At 44.9% G+C, this 19701-nt stretch overlaps 1 protein-coding gene across 6 annotated transcripts in view; it reads right to left on the bottom strand.

The window, feature by feature from the left end:
* The window catches only part of RNF17 (ring finger protein 17), a 510797-nt gene that overhangs the window by 300564 nt on the left and 190532 nt on the right, over positions 1-19701 (bottom strand). For 5 of the 6 annotated variants that reach the window (XM_033948471.1, XM_033948470.1, XM_033948472.1 and 2 more), the window contains one exon: positions 15294-15383. The exons of the other annotated variant lie outside the window; for it this stretch is intronic. In XM_033948471.1, the coding sequence (XP_033804362.1) occupies positions 15294-15383 (90 nt within the window). The remainder of the gene's footprint in view (positions 1-15293; positions 15384-19701) is intronic. 6 annotated transcript variants of the gene reach the window in all.

The following is a 19701-nucleotide window of genomic DNA, read 5'->3' as shown; positions in this document are numbered from 1 at the left end:
CCAGTCTGAGTAGTGGCCCTTCACCCCTACCCTCTGTTTCCTACCTTCTAACCAGTTTCTGATCCATCTATGCACGTCTCCGTCCACCCCATGGTTCTTCAGTTTCCGGAGTAGACGTTCATGAGGCACCTTGTCAAAGGCTTTCTGGAAATCTAGGTATATGATGTCTATGGGGTCTCCTCTGTCCATTTGTTTGTTAATTCCTTCGAAGAAGTGCAGTAAGTTAGTCAGGCACGATCTTCCCCTGCAGAAACCATGTTGGCTGGTTTTCAGAAGTTCGTTTCTTTCAAAATGTTCATCGATGTTTTCTTTTATCAGTGCTTCCGCCATTTTCCCCGGAACCGAGGTCAGACTCACCGGTCTGTAGTTTCCCGGGTCCCCTCTTGATCCCTTTTTAAAGATGGGCGTTACGTTGGCTATCTTCCAATCCTCCGGAATCACACCTGTTTTCAGAGATAGGTTGCAAATTTGCTGCAGTAGTTCTGCTATTTCCTCCTTTAGTTCCTTCAGAACCCTTGGATGGATTCCATCCGGACCCGGCGATTTGTCAGTTTTTAGTTTTTCTATCTGCCTGTGCACCTCATCAAGGCTCACTTCCATGGATGTTAACTTTTGTGCTTGATTTCCCTTAAAGATTTGTTCAGGTTCCGGTATGTTGGTTGTGTCTTCGCTTGTAAATACCGATGAAAAGAACATGTTAAGTCTTTCTGCGACCTCTTTCTCTTCCTTCACCGCTCCCTTCCGGTCTCCGTCGTCCAGTGGTCCCACCTCTTCCCTAGCCGGCTGTTTCCCTTTAATATATCTAAAGAACGGCTTGAAATTTCATGCTTCCCTGGCTAGCCTCTCTTCATACTCTTTTTTGGCTTTTCGAACCACACGATGACATTCCTTTTGATACTTTCTGTGTTCTTTCCAGTTTCCCTCAGATTTGTCCTTATTCCATTTTCTGAATGAGTTTTTCTTATTGCCTATCGCTTCCTTCACTATTTTAGTTATCCACGCCGGGTCTTTTGTTCGACTCTTGTTGCACCCTTTTCTGAATTTGGGGATATACAGATTTTGCGCCTCGCTCACTGTATTTTTGAAAAAGGACCAGGCATGTTCTACCATATGCCATTTTTTGGAAGTGTTCCTAAGTTTCTTCTTTACCATTCTTCTCATTGCTTCGTAGTTTCCCTTCTTGAAGTTAAAAGTTGTCGCTATGGTTCTCTTTCCTTTCAGTATTCCTATTTCCACCTTGAACTTGATCATATTATGATCACTGTTTCCCAACGGTCCCACTACTTCCACTTCCTTTGCAGGTCCCCTTAGCCCATTTAGGATTAGATCCAGAGTGGCATTTCCTCTCGTCGGTTCTCTAACAAGCTGCTCCATGAAGCAATCTTGTACAGCCTCCAGAAAGTCTGCCTCCCTGGCGCATCTTGAGCTTCCAAGACTCCAGTCTATCCCAGGGTAGTTGAAGTCTCCCATAATAACTGTGTTACCGCTTTTACATTCTCGCTTCATCTCGGCTTCCATTTCTTCATCGATTTCTCCGGTTTGCCCGGGTGGACGATAGTATAGACCTATCTTTATTTCAGGCCCTTTCCTTCCTGGTATTTTAACCCATAGCGATTCTAGCTTGTTGGCCGTCTCTGCTATGTCCATTCTTGTCGATTGTATGTTTTCTTTTATGTATAGTGCTATTCCTCCGCCTTTCTGTCCTAATCTGTCTCGGCGATAGAGTTTGTACCCCGGCAGTGCTGTATCCCATCTGCTTTCCTCATTCCACCATGTTTCGGAGATTCCAATGATGTCTATGTTCTCTGCAGTTCAACTTCTGTTCCTGTCCATAGTAAAAATACGTCATCTAAAAAACGTTTCCATAGCATGACATGGGTTTGATACTGAATGGATGGATAAATAGTCCGTTCTTCAAATTTGCCCACATAGAGGGGTGGCCACAGAGGGGGCAAAAGTCGCCCCCATGGCCACCACTTGTGTTTAGTCTATAGTACATGTCCTCGTATTTGAAGTGACTATCCTGAAACTTGGACAGGGGCTCCAACAAGCTGGCCCTGGTGTTGACAATGGGTCTACCTGGTGGGCATTGGAGATTTTTGTGGATTTTGGGAACAAACTGAATTTTGGGAGTGATGGGAAATTTTTCCAATAGGAATTTGTACTCATTTTTTGTGAGGTGTCCCCCTTCATAAGTGGCCGTAATGTGATTGAATATATCTCTTGCCAACATCTCCCCTGGGGGGACACCTCACAAAAAATGAGTACAAATTCCTATTGGAAAAATTTCCCATCACTCCCAAAATTCAGTTTGTCCCATAATCCACAAAAATCTCCAATGCCCACCAGGTAGACCCATTGTCAACACCAGGGCCAGCCTGTTGGAGCCCCTGTCCAAGTTTCTTGACATTTTTCTGAAGGAGGCCGCGTTCAAAGTTCCATCCTATTTGAAGGATTCCTCCCATTTCCTCAGGGAGTTAGGACAGCTCCAACATGTCCCCACCCAAGCCAACATGGTCACTTTAGATATTGTGTCCCTATACACAAAAATTCCCCAACAAGGGGCTTTGGAGATCATTAGGGATACCTTGCAGGCTAGGATAGGTCCCCAAAGAATTTCTACGGATTTTCTCATGTCATTAGCCAAATGGGTTATTCAGGATAGTCACTTCAAATACGAGGACATGTACAATAGACAAACACAGGGGGTGGCTATGGGGGCGACTTTTGCCCCCTCTGTGGCCACCCTCTATGTGGGCAAATTTGAAGAACGGACTATTTATCCATCCATTCAGTATCAAACCCATGTCATGCTATGGAAACGTTTTTTAGATGACGTATTTTTACTATGGACAGGAACAGAAGTTGAACTTCAACAGTATGTGGATTGGATTAACACTATTGATCTGAACCTCCAATTTACAGTAACATATAGTTTAACAAGCATCAAATTTTTGGATATTCTCATTCTTAGGGAAGGTGATTCTTTTTCCACTACCCTGTATAGAAAATCAGTAGTCAGGAACACCTTATTACATTTCTCAAGCTTCCAGCCTTACAAGCTCAAGTACAGCCTCCCGGTTAGCCAATTTTTGAGGGCCAGGAGGGTATGCTCTGATTTGATCCATTTTCAGAAGGTGGCAGCGGATATTTCCCATAGATTCCGGGCACGAGGTTATCCTGAAAAGGCCATTCACAAGGCATACCTACGGGCACGTTATGCCAATCGAGAACTGCTGCTTCAGGACACCCCTAGAAATAGGACTCAGGATTCTGAAGCCACTAGATTGGTATGTGTGTTCCGTTTTCGGATGCGGCCAGGCAGGTAGTAAGTTCTATTAGATCTCACTGGCCGATCCTTAGGGCCCTCAGGGGTTTAGAAGAATTCCCCCTTATATCGTATACCAAGGGCACCACGATAGGGCAGTTGTTAAAACGCAAAGCACTACCTATTATAGACCTGGCAGCCCATGCCAAATGCTCACACTGCAGTGGTGTGACAAAACTTTGGAAGGCAGTATTTGGCAAGACCCCCAGACTGGACGTACCATCCAAGCTAGATAGTATACCACTTGTAAATCCAGTTGGGTGGTGTATATAATTGTTTGCCCGTGTCCCCGGGTTTATGTGGGACGTACTAAACGGCCGGTCCATCTCAGGTTATACGAACATAAGTCCCGGATATCCACAGGGACTTTAACAGCACCCTTAGTGCCACATTGGTTGGCTAAGAATCACACCACCGACCAAATTAGGTGGCGTATTATAGACACCATTGATGGCCAGGATGCAGAGGGTAATTTGGAAGCGAAGTTAAATTTTCTTGAACAAAGGTGGATTTACCAACTGAATACAGTAGTACCTCACGGGTTGAATTTGGAACTCGAATAGCAATCCCTCTGGTGAGGCCTCACTGTATCCCCATGCATCTATATTTCAACTAAAAAATTTTTTTGTAAATCATTCTAGGAGTGTTTATAGCTTCATATTAGATTCCCCAGTGCGGTGCTTTACCAGGACTGCTGTTTTTCCCGCACTTCCGGGTTGGCCCGATGACGTCAGTCTCAGCTGGGCTGCAGAATATTTAATGAGCTACAGTACGCGCCGCGGCCATCTTAGATTATATTCCGAGTGGCCACATTGTGAAGAGCAACATAGTTTTGAGGTGAGCAGTTGATATTAGTCTATGTAGTTGGTGTTATGCAATTTTATCCAACATTAAGTATTAAAGTTAGTTTTTTTGTCGTAGGGATTGTGCCCTGAGGAAACCTAAACAGGGTGAAACATGTTGGCGTATTTCGTCCCTCCTGGCTAAACCACCCAAGCTAAGTTAAGCACTTATTTTTAACTATTTAAAATATTTATTAAAATAAAAATTTATGAGCCACGCACATCTACATTAGAAAAGACCAGTGACCCGATGACGATAGGAGGCATAAAGCCAGTTGCCATGAAAGTCTATTGAGCTCCTGGTGGCACCTCCGAGGGCCTGAAGAATTTACTTTATAAGCATTTCTTGTATAGAAGACATCCAGGGGAGGTTTAGATCACACCTTACCCTCAAAGGAGTTATACTTATTGTTTCTTCTATTAAGTATTCCCATATTTAAGCCTGACACACAAATTCATAAAAGAAAGGATGACACCTCCTTAGAAAGAATAGTGGTACCGTCTGAACTGATACCCCAGATTTTGGAAATCAGAAATAGGAATCCCCGCTGAACAAGGCCTGCATCTCGGAAAACTGCAGAGCCGAAACCATGGCCACAAGAAACCCCGTGTTCAACGGCACAAGGAGGAAATGAAGCCTTCGGTAAACTGCGAAGAAGTACCTGAAGATTGTACTCCGGACAGGGCTTTCTAAGAGGTGTAAAATATACCGTACTTCATTTAGGGACTGAACTACATGAAGCTGAGAAGTAATCGAAGAGTAATATACCTAGCCCTTGTAACAAGCTAAGAATGGCACTTGAAGCTGAAGGGAATTGAAAGCTAAGCCCTCGGCAATACACCTGTGCCAAAAAGGAACTCTGGAAGGGTGCAAATGTTGAGAAGTATCCAAGAAAGGAAAAACCTCCAAAAGGAAGCAGAAGCCACAGGTGAAGACGTCTGTAGTGCCTGGATAAGAGAAGAAACAACCTGCTTCGTATAACCCTTACACGTCAGTCATGACTTCTCAAAAGCTAGGTCGTAATACCAAAGTAGTACGAATATCCATGTTGATCGGACCCTAGGTGAACAAATCCGGAGATACCAGGAAACTTCTTAGTCCGGCTGTCGAAAGACCCATCAGATCCGCATAGCAAGGATAGCGCAGCCAAGCCAGAGATTCTACAAATACTGTGCCCGGAAAGCGAACTTGAGATGGCAAATCAAAGCCATCATCAGCCAGGGGAAAACACTGAAAAAGAGAAACCAGAGGTGAGAAAGAAGCCACGCTGTTACCTCCCTCTTACTCCCACTCCCTGTGCCCGCCGAAGAAGCTAGGAAGCATTGAATTGTGAGACGAGGCCATGAGGTCTAGTTCCAGGAGATCTCATGTCCATAAAAAGAGCTGGAACGCCTGAGCCAAAATTCCCAATATCCAGGATGTAGAAGATTTCACTATTATTAAAGTTTACACTTTCTAGAGTGTACACAGTGCTGTACGCTGTAACATACAATAAATGGGCCATGCTCAGATGTCGCGGAGAGAAAGTCTATCCAAACTCTTTTCCTGACCCTTAAAATAATCTGCCAACAGAAGAGGAAGATGAGGGTCCACCCAATGAAGTAGAACAACAACTGTACCTAGCAACTGAGTACATCACCTACTGCCCAAGCTATAGAGAAATACCCCCATCAAATTACTGACTGAAAGGACCCTCAGCGGCATTCCGGAAGAATGGTCTGAAGCTCCTGAAAGGTAGCCTGACCATGCTCAAGAGTAGAAGAATGAACAAGTACTGAGTCGCCTCTTAAGACCAGACTCCTGGAGCTGAGGATGGAAAGCACCGAGCCCCCCAAACTGACAGCCCGGAATGTTTGGTGGCCATGAGCTAGTCTAGCAAAGACCGAGGCATGCCTCTGAAAAGAGAAATCTCACTGAGCCACCAAATCATACAGAGCGATGCATGAGGAGCCTACCAAATAATTGGAGCCCTGAGATACCGGGAACCACAGGAACAAAAGCAACTGCTGTAGCGTTATAATGGGAAAGCAAGCCGAAGTTCAGTCAGCAACATGGATCCTTTAACCTGTACAGAATCCCATACTCTGGGTCATGGTGACCAAAGAAGAATGCAAACCTGAGACTGTGACCCATTGCCCTAGTCTCTGGGAAGAAACACATTTCTCTCCTATATGAATAAAAACATCTCCCCGATATACCTATAAATAGTACAGGAGAAAAGAGCGCTGTGCAAATTCGAAGATTCACGTCCAAAGAACTGAGGAAAAGAAACCACCCTTTTCAAATGGCCCGACTGGAAGACGTCCGAATCAAGCAGTCAGTCAAGAAGAAATTAGGTGAATCACCTGGTAGCGCCAAAACGGTACCACTGCCCACATTTTCTAAAATGTTCTTGAAGCCTTGGGTAGCTGAAATGACATGTGCCAAAACCGAAAGCGCTGCTCAAAGAGAGGCAAGCAAACCTAGTGCCGATTCAGAGTCCATAGGAAAAATGTAAATATTCTCCCAGTTTTTCTGCAGAAATGTGTAACCCTGAGAAACTAATTCAGAAGAATGGGATCCAGCCAGCCCAATGCCCCCGTCTTGGGCACCATGCAGTAAGTGGAACAACGTCCCTTAGTTCCCGAAGAACTACAAGAACTGCTCTGAGGACCAGTAACACTGAAAAGGGAAACACAAAACATAGAGACTCCAAGAACGAAGCATCCTGAAAAATCTTCACAGTCCCTTGACCTGACATTATAGCGTCTTCTCCCTCATGAGAAAGCCTGAAGAGTCATTGGAAGAAGTCAAGATCCCCTCAGAATGAAGTGCAGAAGGTCAGGGAATGGCAGGATGAGAACTGTAGGATCTGCAAGAAGATTCTCCTAGGAAAAATCAAGTTTCACAATGTAAAGAGGAATATATTGGAACCATGAAAACAGTACTAACTCCATGCAACATGAGCAAAATATGTATGTCCTTTAAAGAGAATAGAAACATAGAAACATAGAAGATGACGGCAGAAAAGGGCTACAGTCCATCAAGTCTGCCCACTCTGCTTACCTACCCCCTGTCTATGCCCTAATGACCAATTTTCTTATCTTGACCCTCGTAGGGATCCCACATGGGTATCCCATTTATTCTTAAAGTCTGGCACGCTGTCTGCCTCGATCACCAGCACTGGAAGCTTGTTCCAATGATAAACCACTCTCTCTGTGAAGAAATACTTTCTGGTGTCGCCATGAAATTTTCCGCCTCCGAGTTTCAGCGGGTGCCCTCTTGTGGCCGAGGGTCCCTTGAGAAAGAAAATATCTTCCACTTCAACACATCCCGTGAGGTACTTAAATGTTTCGATTATGTCTCCCCTCTCCCTACGTTCCTCGAGAGTGTAGAGCTGCAATTTGTTCAGTCTCTCTTCATACAAGAGACCCTTGAGCCCCGAGATCATCCTGGTGGCCGTCCGCTGAACCGATTCAATTCTGCACACATCTTTACTGTAATGTGGCCTCCAGAATTGCACACAGTACTCCAGATGAGGTCTCACCATGGCCCTGTACAACGGCATTATGACTTCAGGCTTTCGGCTGATGAAACTTCTATTGATACAACCCAATATCTGCCTTGCCTTAGATGAAGCCTTCTCCACTTGATTGGCAGTTTTTCATGTCTGCACTGGTTACTCCTAAATCTCGTTCTGCTGAAGTCCTAGTTAAAGTTTCTCCGTTCAAGAAGTACATCCTGCATGGATTTCCGCTTCTGAGGTGCATGACCTTACATTTCTTAGCATTGAAGCCTAGCTGCCAGGTTGAGGACCAACTTTCCAATGTAAGCAGGTCCTGCGCCATATAATTCTGTAAACTGCATTCGCTTACTATATTACATAGTTTGGCGTCATCAGCGAATATTTTACCTTGAAGCCCTTGAGTCAGATCCCCTATGAATATGTTGAAAAGGAGTGGACCCAGGACTGAGCCCTGCGGCACTCCACTGGTCACCTCCGATGTTTTAGAGAGGGTACCATTAACCACCACCCTCTGAAGTCTGCCACTCAGCCAATCATTGACCCATGCAGTTAGTGTCTCTCCTAACCCCATCGATTCCATCTTGCTTAGCAGCCTGCGGTGTGGGACACTGTCAAAAGCTTTACTGAAGTCTAGGTACACGACGTCCAAAGACTCTCCCAAGTCCAACTTTCTTGTTACCCAGTCAAAGAAGCTGATGAGATTGGATTGGCAGGACCTACCCTTGGTGAATCCATGCTGACTGGGATCCCGAAGATTCCCTTCATTCAAGATCGTGTCCAATTTGCTTTTAATTAGTGTTTCCATGAGTTTGCACACTATTGATGTGAGACTCACCGGTCTATAATTCGCAGCCTCTGCCCTGCAACCCTTTTTATGCAGAGGAACGACATTAGCTAATTTCCAGTCCAGGGAAACTTTCCCCTTACTTAGGGAGAGATTGAATAGCTCAGCCAACGGTTTCGCCAGGACATCGCTCAATTCTCTGAGCACTCTTGGGTGCAAATTGTCTGGTCCCATGGCTTTGATCACCTTGAATCTTGCCAGTTCACTGTAAACTTCACCTGGTGTGAACTCAAAATTCTGAAACGGGTCTTCTGTGCTTTGTGTTGGCTTCAACTGCGGACCGTGTCCCGGTGCCTCACAGGTGAAGACTGAGCAGAAGTATTCATTCAGTAGTTCGGCTTTATCGGAATCTGCTTCCACGTAACTTCCGTCCGGTCTTCTAAGGCGTACTATCCCGCCTGTGTTCCTTTTTCTGTCACTAATATACCTGAAGAAGGATTTGTCCCCCTTTTTAATGTTTTTTGCCAGAATTTCTTCCACTCGAAGTTTTGCCTCCCTAACTGCCATTTTGACCGCTATAGACCTGGTCCTATATTCTACCTTTGCCTCTCTTTTCTCCGTGCGCTTGTAGGAGAGAAACACTTTTTTCTTCTCCTTAATGAGGTGCGAGATCTCCGCGGTGAACCATTGGGGTTTATTGTTTCTTTGTCGTTTATTTACTGATTTTATGAAGCGGCTAGTTGCTTCATGTATGGTTGATTTCAGTGTTAACCACTTAGCTTCTACATCATCGGTCTCCGCTTGGTCCTGCAGCGTCCGATGGACGAAATCTCCCATGCGTGCGAAGTCTGTGCCCCGGAAATTGAGTACCTTTGTTTTCGTGTTTGATCTAGGGAAGCCTTTCCTAAGGTTGAACCATACTATGTTGTGGTCACTGGAGGCTAGCATATCTCCTACTGAGACCTCTGAGACGCTTTCCCCGTTGGTGAGTACCAGGTCGAGGAGAGCCTGGGCCCTAGTGGGCTCCGTTACCATTTGTTTGAGACGTGCTCCCTTTATGGAGGTTAAGAGCCTCCTGCTACCGCTGGTTGTCGCTGAAAATGAGTTCCATTCTGCATCAGGCATATTGAAGTCCCCTAGCAGTACTGCTTCTCCTCGTAGAGTGATATTCTCTTATGTCTTCAATTAATTCTGCGTCCATGTCTTCCAGTTGTCTTGGGGGTCTGCATACCACACCTAGATACAGGCATTTTTCTCTGCCTCTTGCCAGGTTTACACAGAGGGACTCCCCGGTGTACTTAACATCTGTGATCCTGGTGGTTTTGATGTCCTCTTTAATGTATAGAGCTACCCCCTCCTCCTAACCTGCCCTCTCTGTCCTGACGAAGTAGATTGTAGCCCGGAATAGCCATATCCCACCCATGTGAGTCCGTGAACCAAGTTTCAGATATTGCCACCACATCTAGGTCGGCATTCCTTATTTCAGCCTCCAATTCTAGAATTTTGTTACCTAAACTGTGTGCATTGATATACATGGCCCTCCATATCTTGTGTTTGCTAAGTCCCTGTGAGGCGTATCCTACCCGAGTCGGTGTGACTCCTAAAGAACTGTTTGCAATGTGGGTACTTACCTTGGACATGGAAGCGGAGTTTCGACTCACCTCATCAGGATAATTCCTTTCTGCACTAATATATGAATGGGTACCCTCCCCCGACTTACCTAGTTTAAAGCCCTGTGAAGCAGGCGGTCTAGTCGGTGTCCGAAGACGTTCTTACCCCTACTGGTCAGATGGAGTCCGTCTGGTCCCTGAAGTCCTTGTAGCGCTTCCCCATGGTTTAGGAATCCGAAGTTCATATCCCGGCATCATCCCTTTAGCCACTCGTTCGTCCTCAGGATAATTTCATCTATGGCTCTTCCCTTGCCTCTAACTGGGAGGATCGATGAGAAAACCACCTGCGCTACGTACTAGACTCAATCAAGATGCTGCATCTTGATTGAGTGGAAAACAACAACATCCTTACAGGTATCAGACAAAGCTGACATCGCTAATGAGAGCTTCAGAGATGAGGTTAACAGCCACATAGCGCGTGATCCTCTGCGGGTTTGATAGAATAGGTAACTGGCTCCTGGTTAAAAGGAGCTGTACAGCCCTTCCTGCCTGTTCGGGGGGCCCGAACAGGCCATGAGAAAATGGTGACAGGAGAAACTAGCGTGATAAGCATGGAAATCTGAAGTCCAGGCCCCCTCAGAAATAGAGAAAGAGAGTCCTGGCCGCAGGAAGATGCGCAATGTCATTATGCCCATAGAGACAGCCCGAACTTAGAAACTGTTTGTACTACCTTTAGGCATATATATCCTGTGCCACTACTAGACACATGCAGCTCAGCACAGAGGCCCAAATAAGGACAGTTACCAACAGACAAAGGCTCAATCTGCAGGGACCCCAAGAGAGACAATGAGATACCTGTGTGAAATACAGGGCACTATCTTACTGCTGATCTCACCGTGCCGTGAGTTGCCGTATGTCGCCCCAGTCCGGAGACAAACCGAGACTGGGTGACCTAGCACAGGTCAGATCTCTCTGGTAAATCCCTTGAGTGCTAAGCCCAGAGTCCGATTAAACAAGCAGCTTCCTTCAAGGGAGTACAGCAGGAACACAGACATATAAATCTACCCAAGCTTGTCCCAAAGCTGGTGAAACACATACAACTTGTCTGAACCAGAAAGGAGAGAAGCCCCGGCATACCCTGACCAAAGTCAGCTGGAAACAAACTACCGGAATGCTGCAGCTCTCCCGCCATTGCCGGAGACCCAAGCGCACGCCTGATTCTCGCTGACACGTGGCCGCTGCATCAACGCTCCTAGAAACATAGTCGGATTAAAGCCCGCAAAATTTACCCTGCCGCGGCTTGCATAGAAAGAAAATCAGACTAGGGGAATAACCAGAAGAACAGCCCACAGCGCCAGAAAAACCATGTCCCATCTCATGCGCACAGCTATAATCCGGCACCTGCACAATCAGCTGCACATGGCCGTGACAAACACCGATGAAAGAGAGCCTCAGAATAAACAGGACTACTATTGCTGCACTGAAACCCAACAATGAGAACAAGTGCGAGCATGAAATTGCACCACTACTGCCCGCTGTAACCAACAAGGAAACCAAGCGCATGCATACAAAGGGCGGGAAGTCCCGGCTCCCTCCACGGATTTCTAGTCATAAAACTTAGCCTCAATAAAATATCCATTCCTTAAACATACGTTGACCGAACCCACATTACTAAGACTCCCAAACAGAACCTGAAGTTCAACCAACAGTAAAAAAAACAGAGACATACTCACAAGCTTGTTGTTAGGGCCGGTTGAAGCCAGTTAAGGCTGGTTGAGCAGCAGTAACAGAGCAGAATGTAGCAACTGTGGTCTTTTTTTTTTTTTTTTTTTACAGAGAAGGGGAAGAAGAAAAAAATTGAGACCCAGTCAGACCCTCTAGCAATGGAGGGAGGGTGAGGCAGGGCCCTAGGGGGGCTCAGGTGTAACCCCTAAAGCCGGCACCGTCAGCCGGACACCCCTCACTGTCTCACTGAAGAGAAAATCTCAATAGGAGAAATAGCATTGCCAGCTCACTGAAGAGAAACCTCAACAGGAGAAAATAAAGTTCCAGTCACAGCCAGAATTCAGGAGCTAGTTGAATAGCGACCATTTCCTGCTGGGAGATAGAGAATACTGGAGATACAGGAGGAGTGCCAGCCAATGGGACCACCTGTTAATCAGTTTCTCTATCTCCGCCTGCTGGTAGATGTGTGCTATCCCATTGGTCTCTGGATTCATCTGCTGCTGTTGCTAGGGAAGTTTAGAGTTAGCAAGGAGCTGTTTGAGGGCATTGTCTTCTACCTGGGTGCTTGGCTGAATGTATGTGTAAAAACAAAAAAATTCTAAATTCATTTAGGAATCAAGTTATCGTTGATTGTTAACATTTACGAACTACAAGTTGCAGAACATACAGATCAGTGCTGCCCAATTCAGGGAAAAATTTTTTGATTCAATTAAGTCTACCAAATCGATTTTTCGATTCGATTCACTTTTCCTTCCCTATCAGGCATTTTTTCAAAACGTCCTGGCGGGTTTATTTTGTAGCCTCTTCACCCATCCCACCCCCCTTTGCCCGCTCCAACCCCACACCTATGCTGTGGTGTAAACAAAATAAACAAAACAGGCTAGCTAACACCAGCTCTGGCAGAATACACATTTCAAATCTGACATATTGCTATCACAAAATAGAAAATAAAATTTTCTCTACTTTTTGTTGTCTGGTCATTTCATTATTCAAATTATGTTAGTCCCAAGTTCTAGTTTCTGTTTGTCTTCTATTAACTCGCTCACCAGAATCTTCTGCCCATTTGATGTTTTCTTCTTTCTCCATGCTCACCATCCATCTTCCATCTCTGTACCTTCCCTTTCACTGCCATATCCAAAATCTCTTTCCCACTGTCTACTATCTCTCTTCTTTCTCTGTGCCTTGTGCCCTAGGTCAAACCTCTCTATTCCCCCTCCATGCAGCATCTCTCCCTACCTCCCCTCCATTACTATGTGCAATATTTCTCTCTCTTCCCCCAGCAACCATCTCTCCCTGCCCTCCACCCCATGCCCAACATTTCTCCCTCTCTTCTCCATGCATGGCTCCCTCCACTTCACCATATGTAGGATTTCTCCTTCTCACCCCTTTTTAACTCTTTTTTGCATCTCTCCATTACTCTCCTCCAACCCATGCCCAACAATTCTTCCTCTCTTCCTGCCATGTGCAACTTTCCATCCCTCCCTCCCAGCCACCTGTGCAGCAGCTTTCCATGCCTCCCAAACCTCTATGTGGCACTTCCCGACCAACCCCTGTACCACAAGGTCTAACAAGCCATTGGGCCTCCTAAAACAGCAGCAGCAATGACTGGCAGGCAGAAACAGTGCTCTCAACAGGCTATTCACAGCCTGCCCACCAGGGCTTCCCTCTGCTGCATCATCAATTAGGTGGAAGAGAGAAGGCCCCAGCCTGGCAGGCTACTTGTAGCCTGCTCAAAGCACTGCATCTGCTCACCAATCATCACCCTGCTGTGACTGCTTTAGGAGGCCCTAGACGTATGTCAGCCATCACCCGGGGGTTGGTCACTGAATTGGTGAGTCCAATTCGTGGGGAAAACAAATTGGTGAATTGATTCGAATCGGACAGCACTAATACAGATGACAATGAGATCTACACCCAGCCAATACTAACAGTGCAAGGGTAGTGGTTCTTAACTCTATCCTCGGAGAATACCCAACCAACCAATCTAATGAATATGCATTAGATATAAACTGGAGGCAGTACATGCAAATCTCTCTCACTGTGGGAATCCTGGTGTCCCGAGGACTGTTTCAGAATCACAGACCAGGTTGGCAATGTAATACCAATATACAGGTAACTCAAGCCAGCCAAAACAATAGACCTAAAATTAATCAGAGATTCAGACCATAAGGATTTGAGATGAATAGCTGGATAAGGTTAATTTGACAAAATTGTCTGATTACTGTCAAGACAAAGCTAGTGGACCTCAATGGAGCTCCAGAAAAGTATAATTCAGTGCTTTTCTTAATATATAAAACTTGGTGGTTGGGTTTTTTGTTTGCAAAATAAATTACAAGGGCTAAAAGTGACTTGACATTTCATTCACACTGCACCTTTTATTTGAATAGCAAAAGGAACCATGTTTAAGAACAAAGTATTTCTAAATAAATTTCTTATCTATACACAGTGTAAGAGAAATTGATGAACGAGAAAGCCTGCATATTAATACTTAAAAAGAGAACCCGTTTCTAAAGTTTTTGAGGGTTTTTTTTTTTCATTAGCCAACAAAATGTTTATTCCAAATGCTTTCTTTCAGCACAAATGTAAATACTGAGGTGATGCCCTTACTTTTGTAACAGGATTTGCAGTATTGGGCATGTTAAACAACAACAAAAAAACGAAGATAAAAGATCTTCAGTAAACCACAATGTACATGACTTCACAAACAACCTTCACATATTACTGAACCATTTTATCTTTATTCAGGTAGATCTGTTCTTATTTAGCTGATGGTCCATCAAATAACCTCTGAGATGATCATGTGTATTTTAATGGGTACAAGTGGACGAAAGTAGGCCACAGAAACATATTAGCAGTTGATTACAGGATGCAGACATGGCCATATACAATGAAAGACAACTCAAGCCAGTTATAAAACAATTAAAGGTTAAAGGCTTGACTTACTATGGGGGAAAATTTTGTAAGTTATTCAGGCCTAAATGACAATTTATTTTACACTCATTTTTCCAAGATGCTTAATTGTCCAGTGAATAAAGATTTTTTTTCCCTTGGAGATGAGTTTCTTCTTTAAGGAGGATAGCTTCTCTCAGTGTCCTCCTTTCTGTATGATCTGAGAAAACCTGTTGGTGATGGATAACATATCAATGAATCGATCTACACAGCTAACTAAGCAGCTTTCTGTCCTTAAATCCAGCTTTGAACCAGGTTTGTCCATACACTTATCCCAGCAAACATCCATAAAGTTATGAACCTGCGCTGTAAACTGAGTCTTCTGCTGCTCTGCTGCCAGTAGCCGCTGCAGTTCTGCAGAATCCTGGGCACCGTCTGCTTTTGGAGCGGGCGTGAAATCCAAGCTTGATCCGAAGTCCGACATTTCAACTCTACAGTTTGTTTATTTTTTTATATATCTTATATCAGCAATGCTTCAAACTACTTATCCATATACAACAAGCCACAAACAGTGAAACAAATTAAAACTATTAGATTGAAAATACTTACTTCCTCTTGGTACAAATGGTACAAGGTGAGATGTCCTTTTCAAAGGGCTTTTTTTATATTTCTTCTTTTCCCTGATGCATTCTGGATAGACTTAAAGAAAAAAATGTAACCAAAAAAATAAAAAAAAGCCAACAGGAAAGGTTAGGTGCAAACTTGTAATACGAAACTGCTATGATATTTTATGAAAAAATTGTTTTTAACTTTTGTTCTTAATCTTTCCTTTTCTATTTTTAATGGCGTTCTTTTCTTGATGAATATGAATTGTGTATTGTAAACCACTTAGATCCTTTTAGGTTGTTATGCTACAGACTCATAGCCTCAATACCACTCTATGTCAAAATAATGGAAGGCCAAGTAGCCAAACTCCTCACCAACTATCTAGAAGACCACAACATACTCCATCCTTCATAATCTGGCTTCAGAAACAACTACAGCACTGAGACACTACTAGGCTCCCTCCTTGACACAGCTAGACAACCTCAGCACAGGCAAAAAAATGCTCCTCATACAAATGGATCTCACCCCAGCTTTTGACCTGGTGGACCATACATAACATCCTACCTGGACAAATTAGGCCTAGTCTCCTACAGCTATACAGACTACATCACCATTCTTCTCCCCTTTGATCAACCAAAACCCTTCTTGATAGACACTCTACACTAGGGGTGTCCAACCGGCGGCCCCATTAAGTATTTTGTGTGGCCCCACTCACGCTCAAGGGCGATGCAGTGTTTTCCTCTGCCTCCCCCAGGTGTTTACCGTCTTGCCAGCTCCCTCCTTCGTCTTGCTGCAGTGTTTGCTCAAAGCCGCGAGTAGCGGATCCTATGTGCCTCTTGCAGCTGACCCAGAAGTGTTCCCTCTGACGTTGCGACGTCAGAGATAACGCTTCCAGATCAGGGAATAGACAGCAGGAAATAGGAGGCTGGGAAAGGAGTGAGATAGGAAATGGGAGAGCTAGGGACTGAGAGAAGACGGAGAATTGAGAGATAGCTGAACATTTAAAAAGAAGAAGGGTAAGAAAGAAGGCAAGATTTGAGTGGACAGAGGCATAAGAAGGAAATGGAATGAGAGAAGAGGAGAAAAAAAATGGACAGTAGACACTGGAAAGAGAATTAGTTGAAGATAGAGAAAAAGCAGGAAGAGAAACTGGGACCAAGATGATGGAAAAACAAAACAGCCAGGCAACAAGTTGAAAAAATTGTTTTATTTTGAATTTATTAACTGGAATATGTTAGCTTTGGGATATGTCCATCACAATTATTTTTGTATTCAGTGGCGTAGTCATATACAGCTGATTTGGGGGAGGGACTGGAGCCCAAAATTAGAGGATGGGCACCAAAGTTTCTCCCCGCCTGAGTGCAATTTATAAATACTTGAGTTAGTGGCGATTCCCAAGCCCTGCCAACTTAAGACATCTTCCTCCAGTCTGGCAACTCAAAATCTCCAAGCTTTGCAGCCAATGGCAATATCCTCAAGCCTGCCCCTGCTTTCATGCATGCATGAAAGCCAAGGGAGGGAAGGAAGGTAGTAGCTCTGCAATATTGCTGCCAAGCTGCAGAACTTGGGAAGTTGGAGGGGGAAGAGGCACCCGTCAGTTGGTGAGGCTTGGAGGTCCCTACTAGCTACAGCAGAGGAGATATTCATTTTGAGGGAGCCTAAGCTCAAAGTGGGAGGCCCAAAAAAACAGTAGTATTTACCCTGATTAAACGATCTTCCACGTTCGCTGCTGACAACTGATTCAGCATCCACCCTCTGATGAGGCTCATCTCTGAAAAGGCTAACCGTAGCTGTAATAGAAGTGAATGGAAGAACCAGGAGAGCGCATCCCTGTTCATCAGAGTGGGGATGTGGAAGCTTGTGGCTGCTCCCACTGTCAGCGGTGCATATGGAGGGATCACTCAGTCAGGGTAAGTATTACTGCTTTTTTGGGTTCCTCTCCAGTATCCCTTTAATGAAGGTTTATTATTAGATATATACATCTTCTATATTAGTGACTGCAGATTTGGGACCTGCTCAACCTTTTTTTGCTCATCAGTTAGTGTTAGTGTTTGTGCGGCTCTAGAAAGTTTTTCGGCCAATGCGGCCCAGGGAAGCCAAAATGTTGGATACCCCTCAGTGTTCTCCCTAGGACCTTTTAGCCGGGCGCTCCGCCCAGCTAATTTAGATGACCGCCCGGCAGTCATCCGATCACGAATCCAGCTGCTGCTCAACATTTTATTTATTTTTTTTTTTAAACCTCTCACCGGCTTGGAGATTCCCACTTTAGCCCGTAGCAAGCTCATGCTCCGGGGCTGTAACGTGTGTGTGCCAGCTTCCCTTCTTTTCCCTCCGAAAACGGAAGTTATGTCCGGGGGGTGTGGTGGGAGGGAAGAAGAGAAGGGAAGCCGGCATGCACACTTTAAAGCCTCGGAGCACGAGTTCGCTACTTACTATCTGATGAGGCCTCGACCATGCTGCCTGAAGATATCCATCTAGCACATGCTCATAGAGTCTTGCAAGCGCCACGCGCTAACAGGCTGTGCGATATAATAGCCTGTTTTCAAAACTTTAAAGTCAAGGAGGCTGTCATGGCTAAAGCTTGGGTGCAATCGCCTCTTCAGTGGAAAAATTATGACCGACTTGGTGTCGGTCACTTTAAGGCAGAGAGTGGACTTAAAACCGGTCTTGAAAGTACTTGCGAAAAAAGGCGATTCGCTATTGCTGGCACCACCCATTCGCACTATTTCATCTGAAAGGAACTTTGAAAACAGTGCGTTTCATGGAGGATGCGATCCAGATTTTTCTGGACATGGACTTTGGGGTCAAGGAATCGTCGGCGGGTGGTGGCCTTTGAGATTTCCATCTTTTGAACCACCAGAGACCTTTGCCCAGATGGCAATGTTCCTCTAGAGGCCGTGGCTGGCTTGCACGTCCGGCCTCAGAGCACAGACCATCAGAAGGGGGCCAGCTTGATGGACAGCTTTACAGGAACTTTTTGGCTGTTACGCCTGTTCTGGAACTAATTTCAGGGATTTGCTTCTATTTTTCCTGATGTGTGTTTGAGTTGAGATTTTGTGGTTATTGAGTGTAGCGGAGTGGATGGCTGGATGTTAGTTTTTACCTTCATACTGGTAGGTTGCATTTAAGGTTGGTGGGGAGCGGGGATTGGCCACCATGTGGTGGGATATTTCCAGTAAATTGTTGATTGGGAGGGGAGGAGGTGGGGTGGGGGTGGGGGTGGATGGGGAGCTCAGTATTTTGTGAGAAGGAGTTTTGTTGAAGGTCTCTTTTTTTTTTTTTTTTTAAAGTACAGAGGGGGGAGGGTATTAAAAGAAGTGCTAGATTGGGCAGGGGGGAGAGCTTATGGGGCCAGAAATAGAGGACAGAGAGAGATGGTGGGCAGTGTTTTGAAGGGAGAGAAGTTGTTCCTAGGGTGGTGTGGAGGAAGAGGGAAAGAGATACTTGAAGGGAGAACTGTTGGGAAGAGAAAAGGAGAAATGGTAGACCTGGGGGAGGGAGGCAGGGGGAGAGATGGGGCGGGGGGCAGTTGGGAAGAGACAGGGAGAGAAGATGGATTAGCGGATGGAAGGGAGGTAGTGATAAATTTTAGGCCTGTGTATGGAAGGCAGAGAGATGCAGCATCTCTCTTTTTCCTCCATTTCATTGTTCAGCATCAAGGGGGGAGGGAATAAGAAAAACAGAAAAGAGAGAGAGCAAAATGTTGGACCATGGAGATGGAGGAGGAGAGATGGAACCATGGAAGGACAGGAGAGAAGAGAGCTGGGATAAGAAAGGGGATGGAAAGAAAGGGACAGTGAATTATAGCCTGACCAGTAGAGAGAGGAAGGGGATTCTGAAAGTGGTGAACCATGTGAATGAGGTCAAAAGAGAGATGATGACAAGATGAGTGAGAGAACAGTGAGTACGTAGTAGAAATGTGGTAACGGGGAGTAGATAGCAGGAAATAGGAGGCTGGGAAAGGCGTGAGATGGGAAATGGAAGAGCTAGGGACAGAGAAGATGGAGAATTGAGAGGTAGCTGAACATTTAAAAAGAAGAAGGGTGAGAAAGAAAGCAAGATTTGAGTGGACAAAGGCAAAAAAGTTAAAGCTGAAAGGGAAAAATCAATATGTTGGAGACAAGCATAAGGAGGAAATGGAACAAGAGGAGAAAAAAAATGAACAGCAGCCACTGGAAAGAGCATTAGTTGAAGATAGACAAAAATCAGAAAGAGAAACTAGGACCAAGATGATGGAAAAACAAAATATCCAGACATGGTAGAAAAAGTTGTTTATTTTGAATTTATTAACTAGAATATGTTAGTTTTGGGATATGTGCATCACAATTATTTTTGTAGTCGTATACAGCTGATTTGGGGGAGGGACTGGAACCCAAAATTAGTGGATGGGCACCAAAGTTTCTTCCCACCT

The sequence above is a fragment of the Geotrypetes seraphini genome, chromosome 6 (assembly GCF_902459505.1).
Source record: "Geotrypetes seraphini chromosome 6, aGeoSer1.1, whole genome shotgun sequence".
NCBI lineage: Eukaryota > Metazoa > Chordata > Amphibia > Gymnophiona > Dermophiidae > Geotrypetes > Geotrypetes seraphini.
The sequence above is the reverse complement of the archived record's forward strand: the minus strand, read 5'-3'. Positions and strand labels throughout refer to the sequence as shown.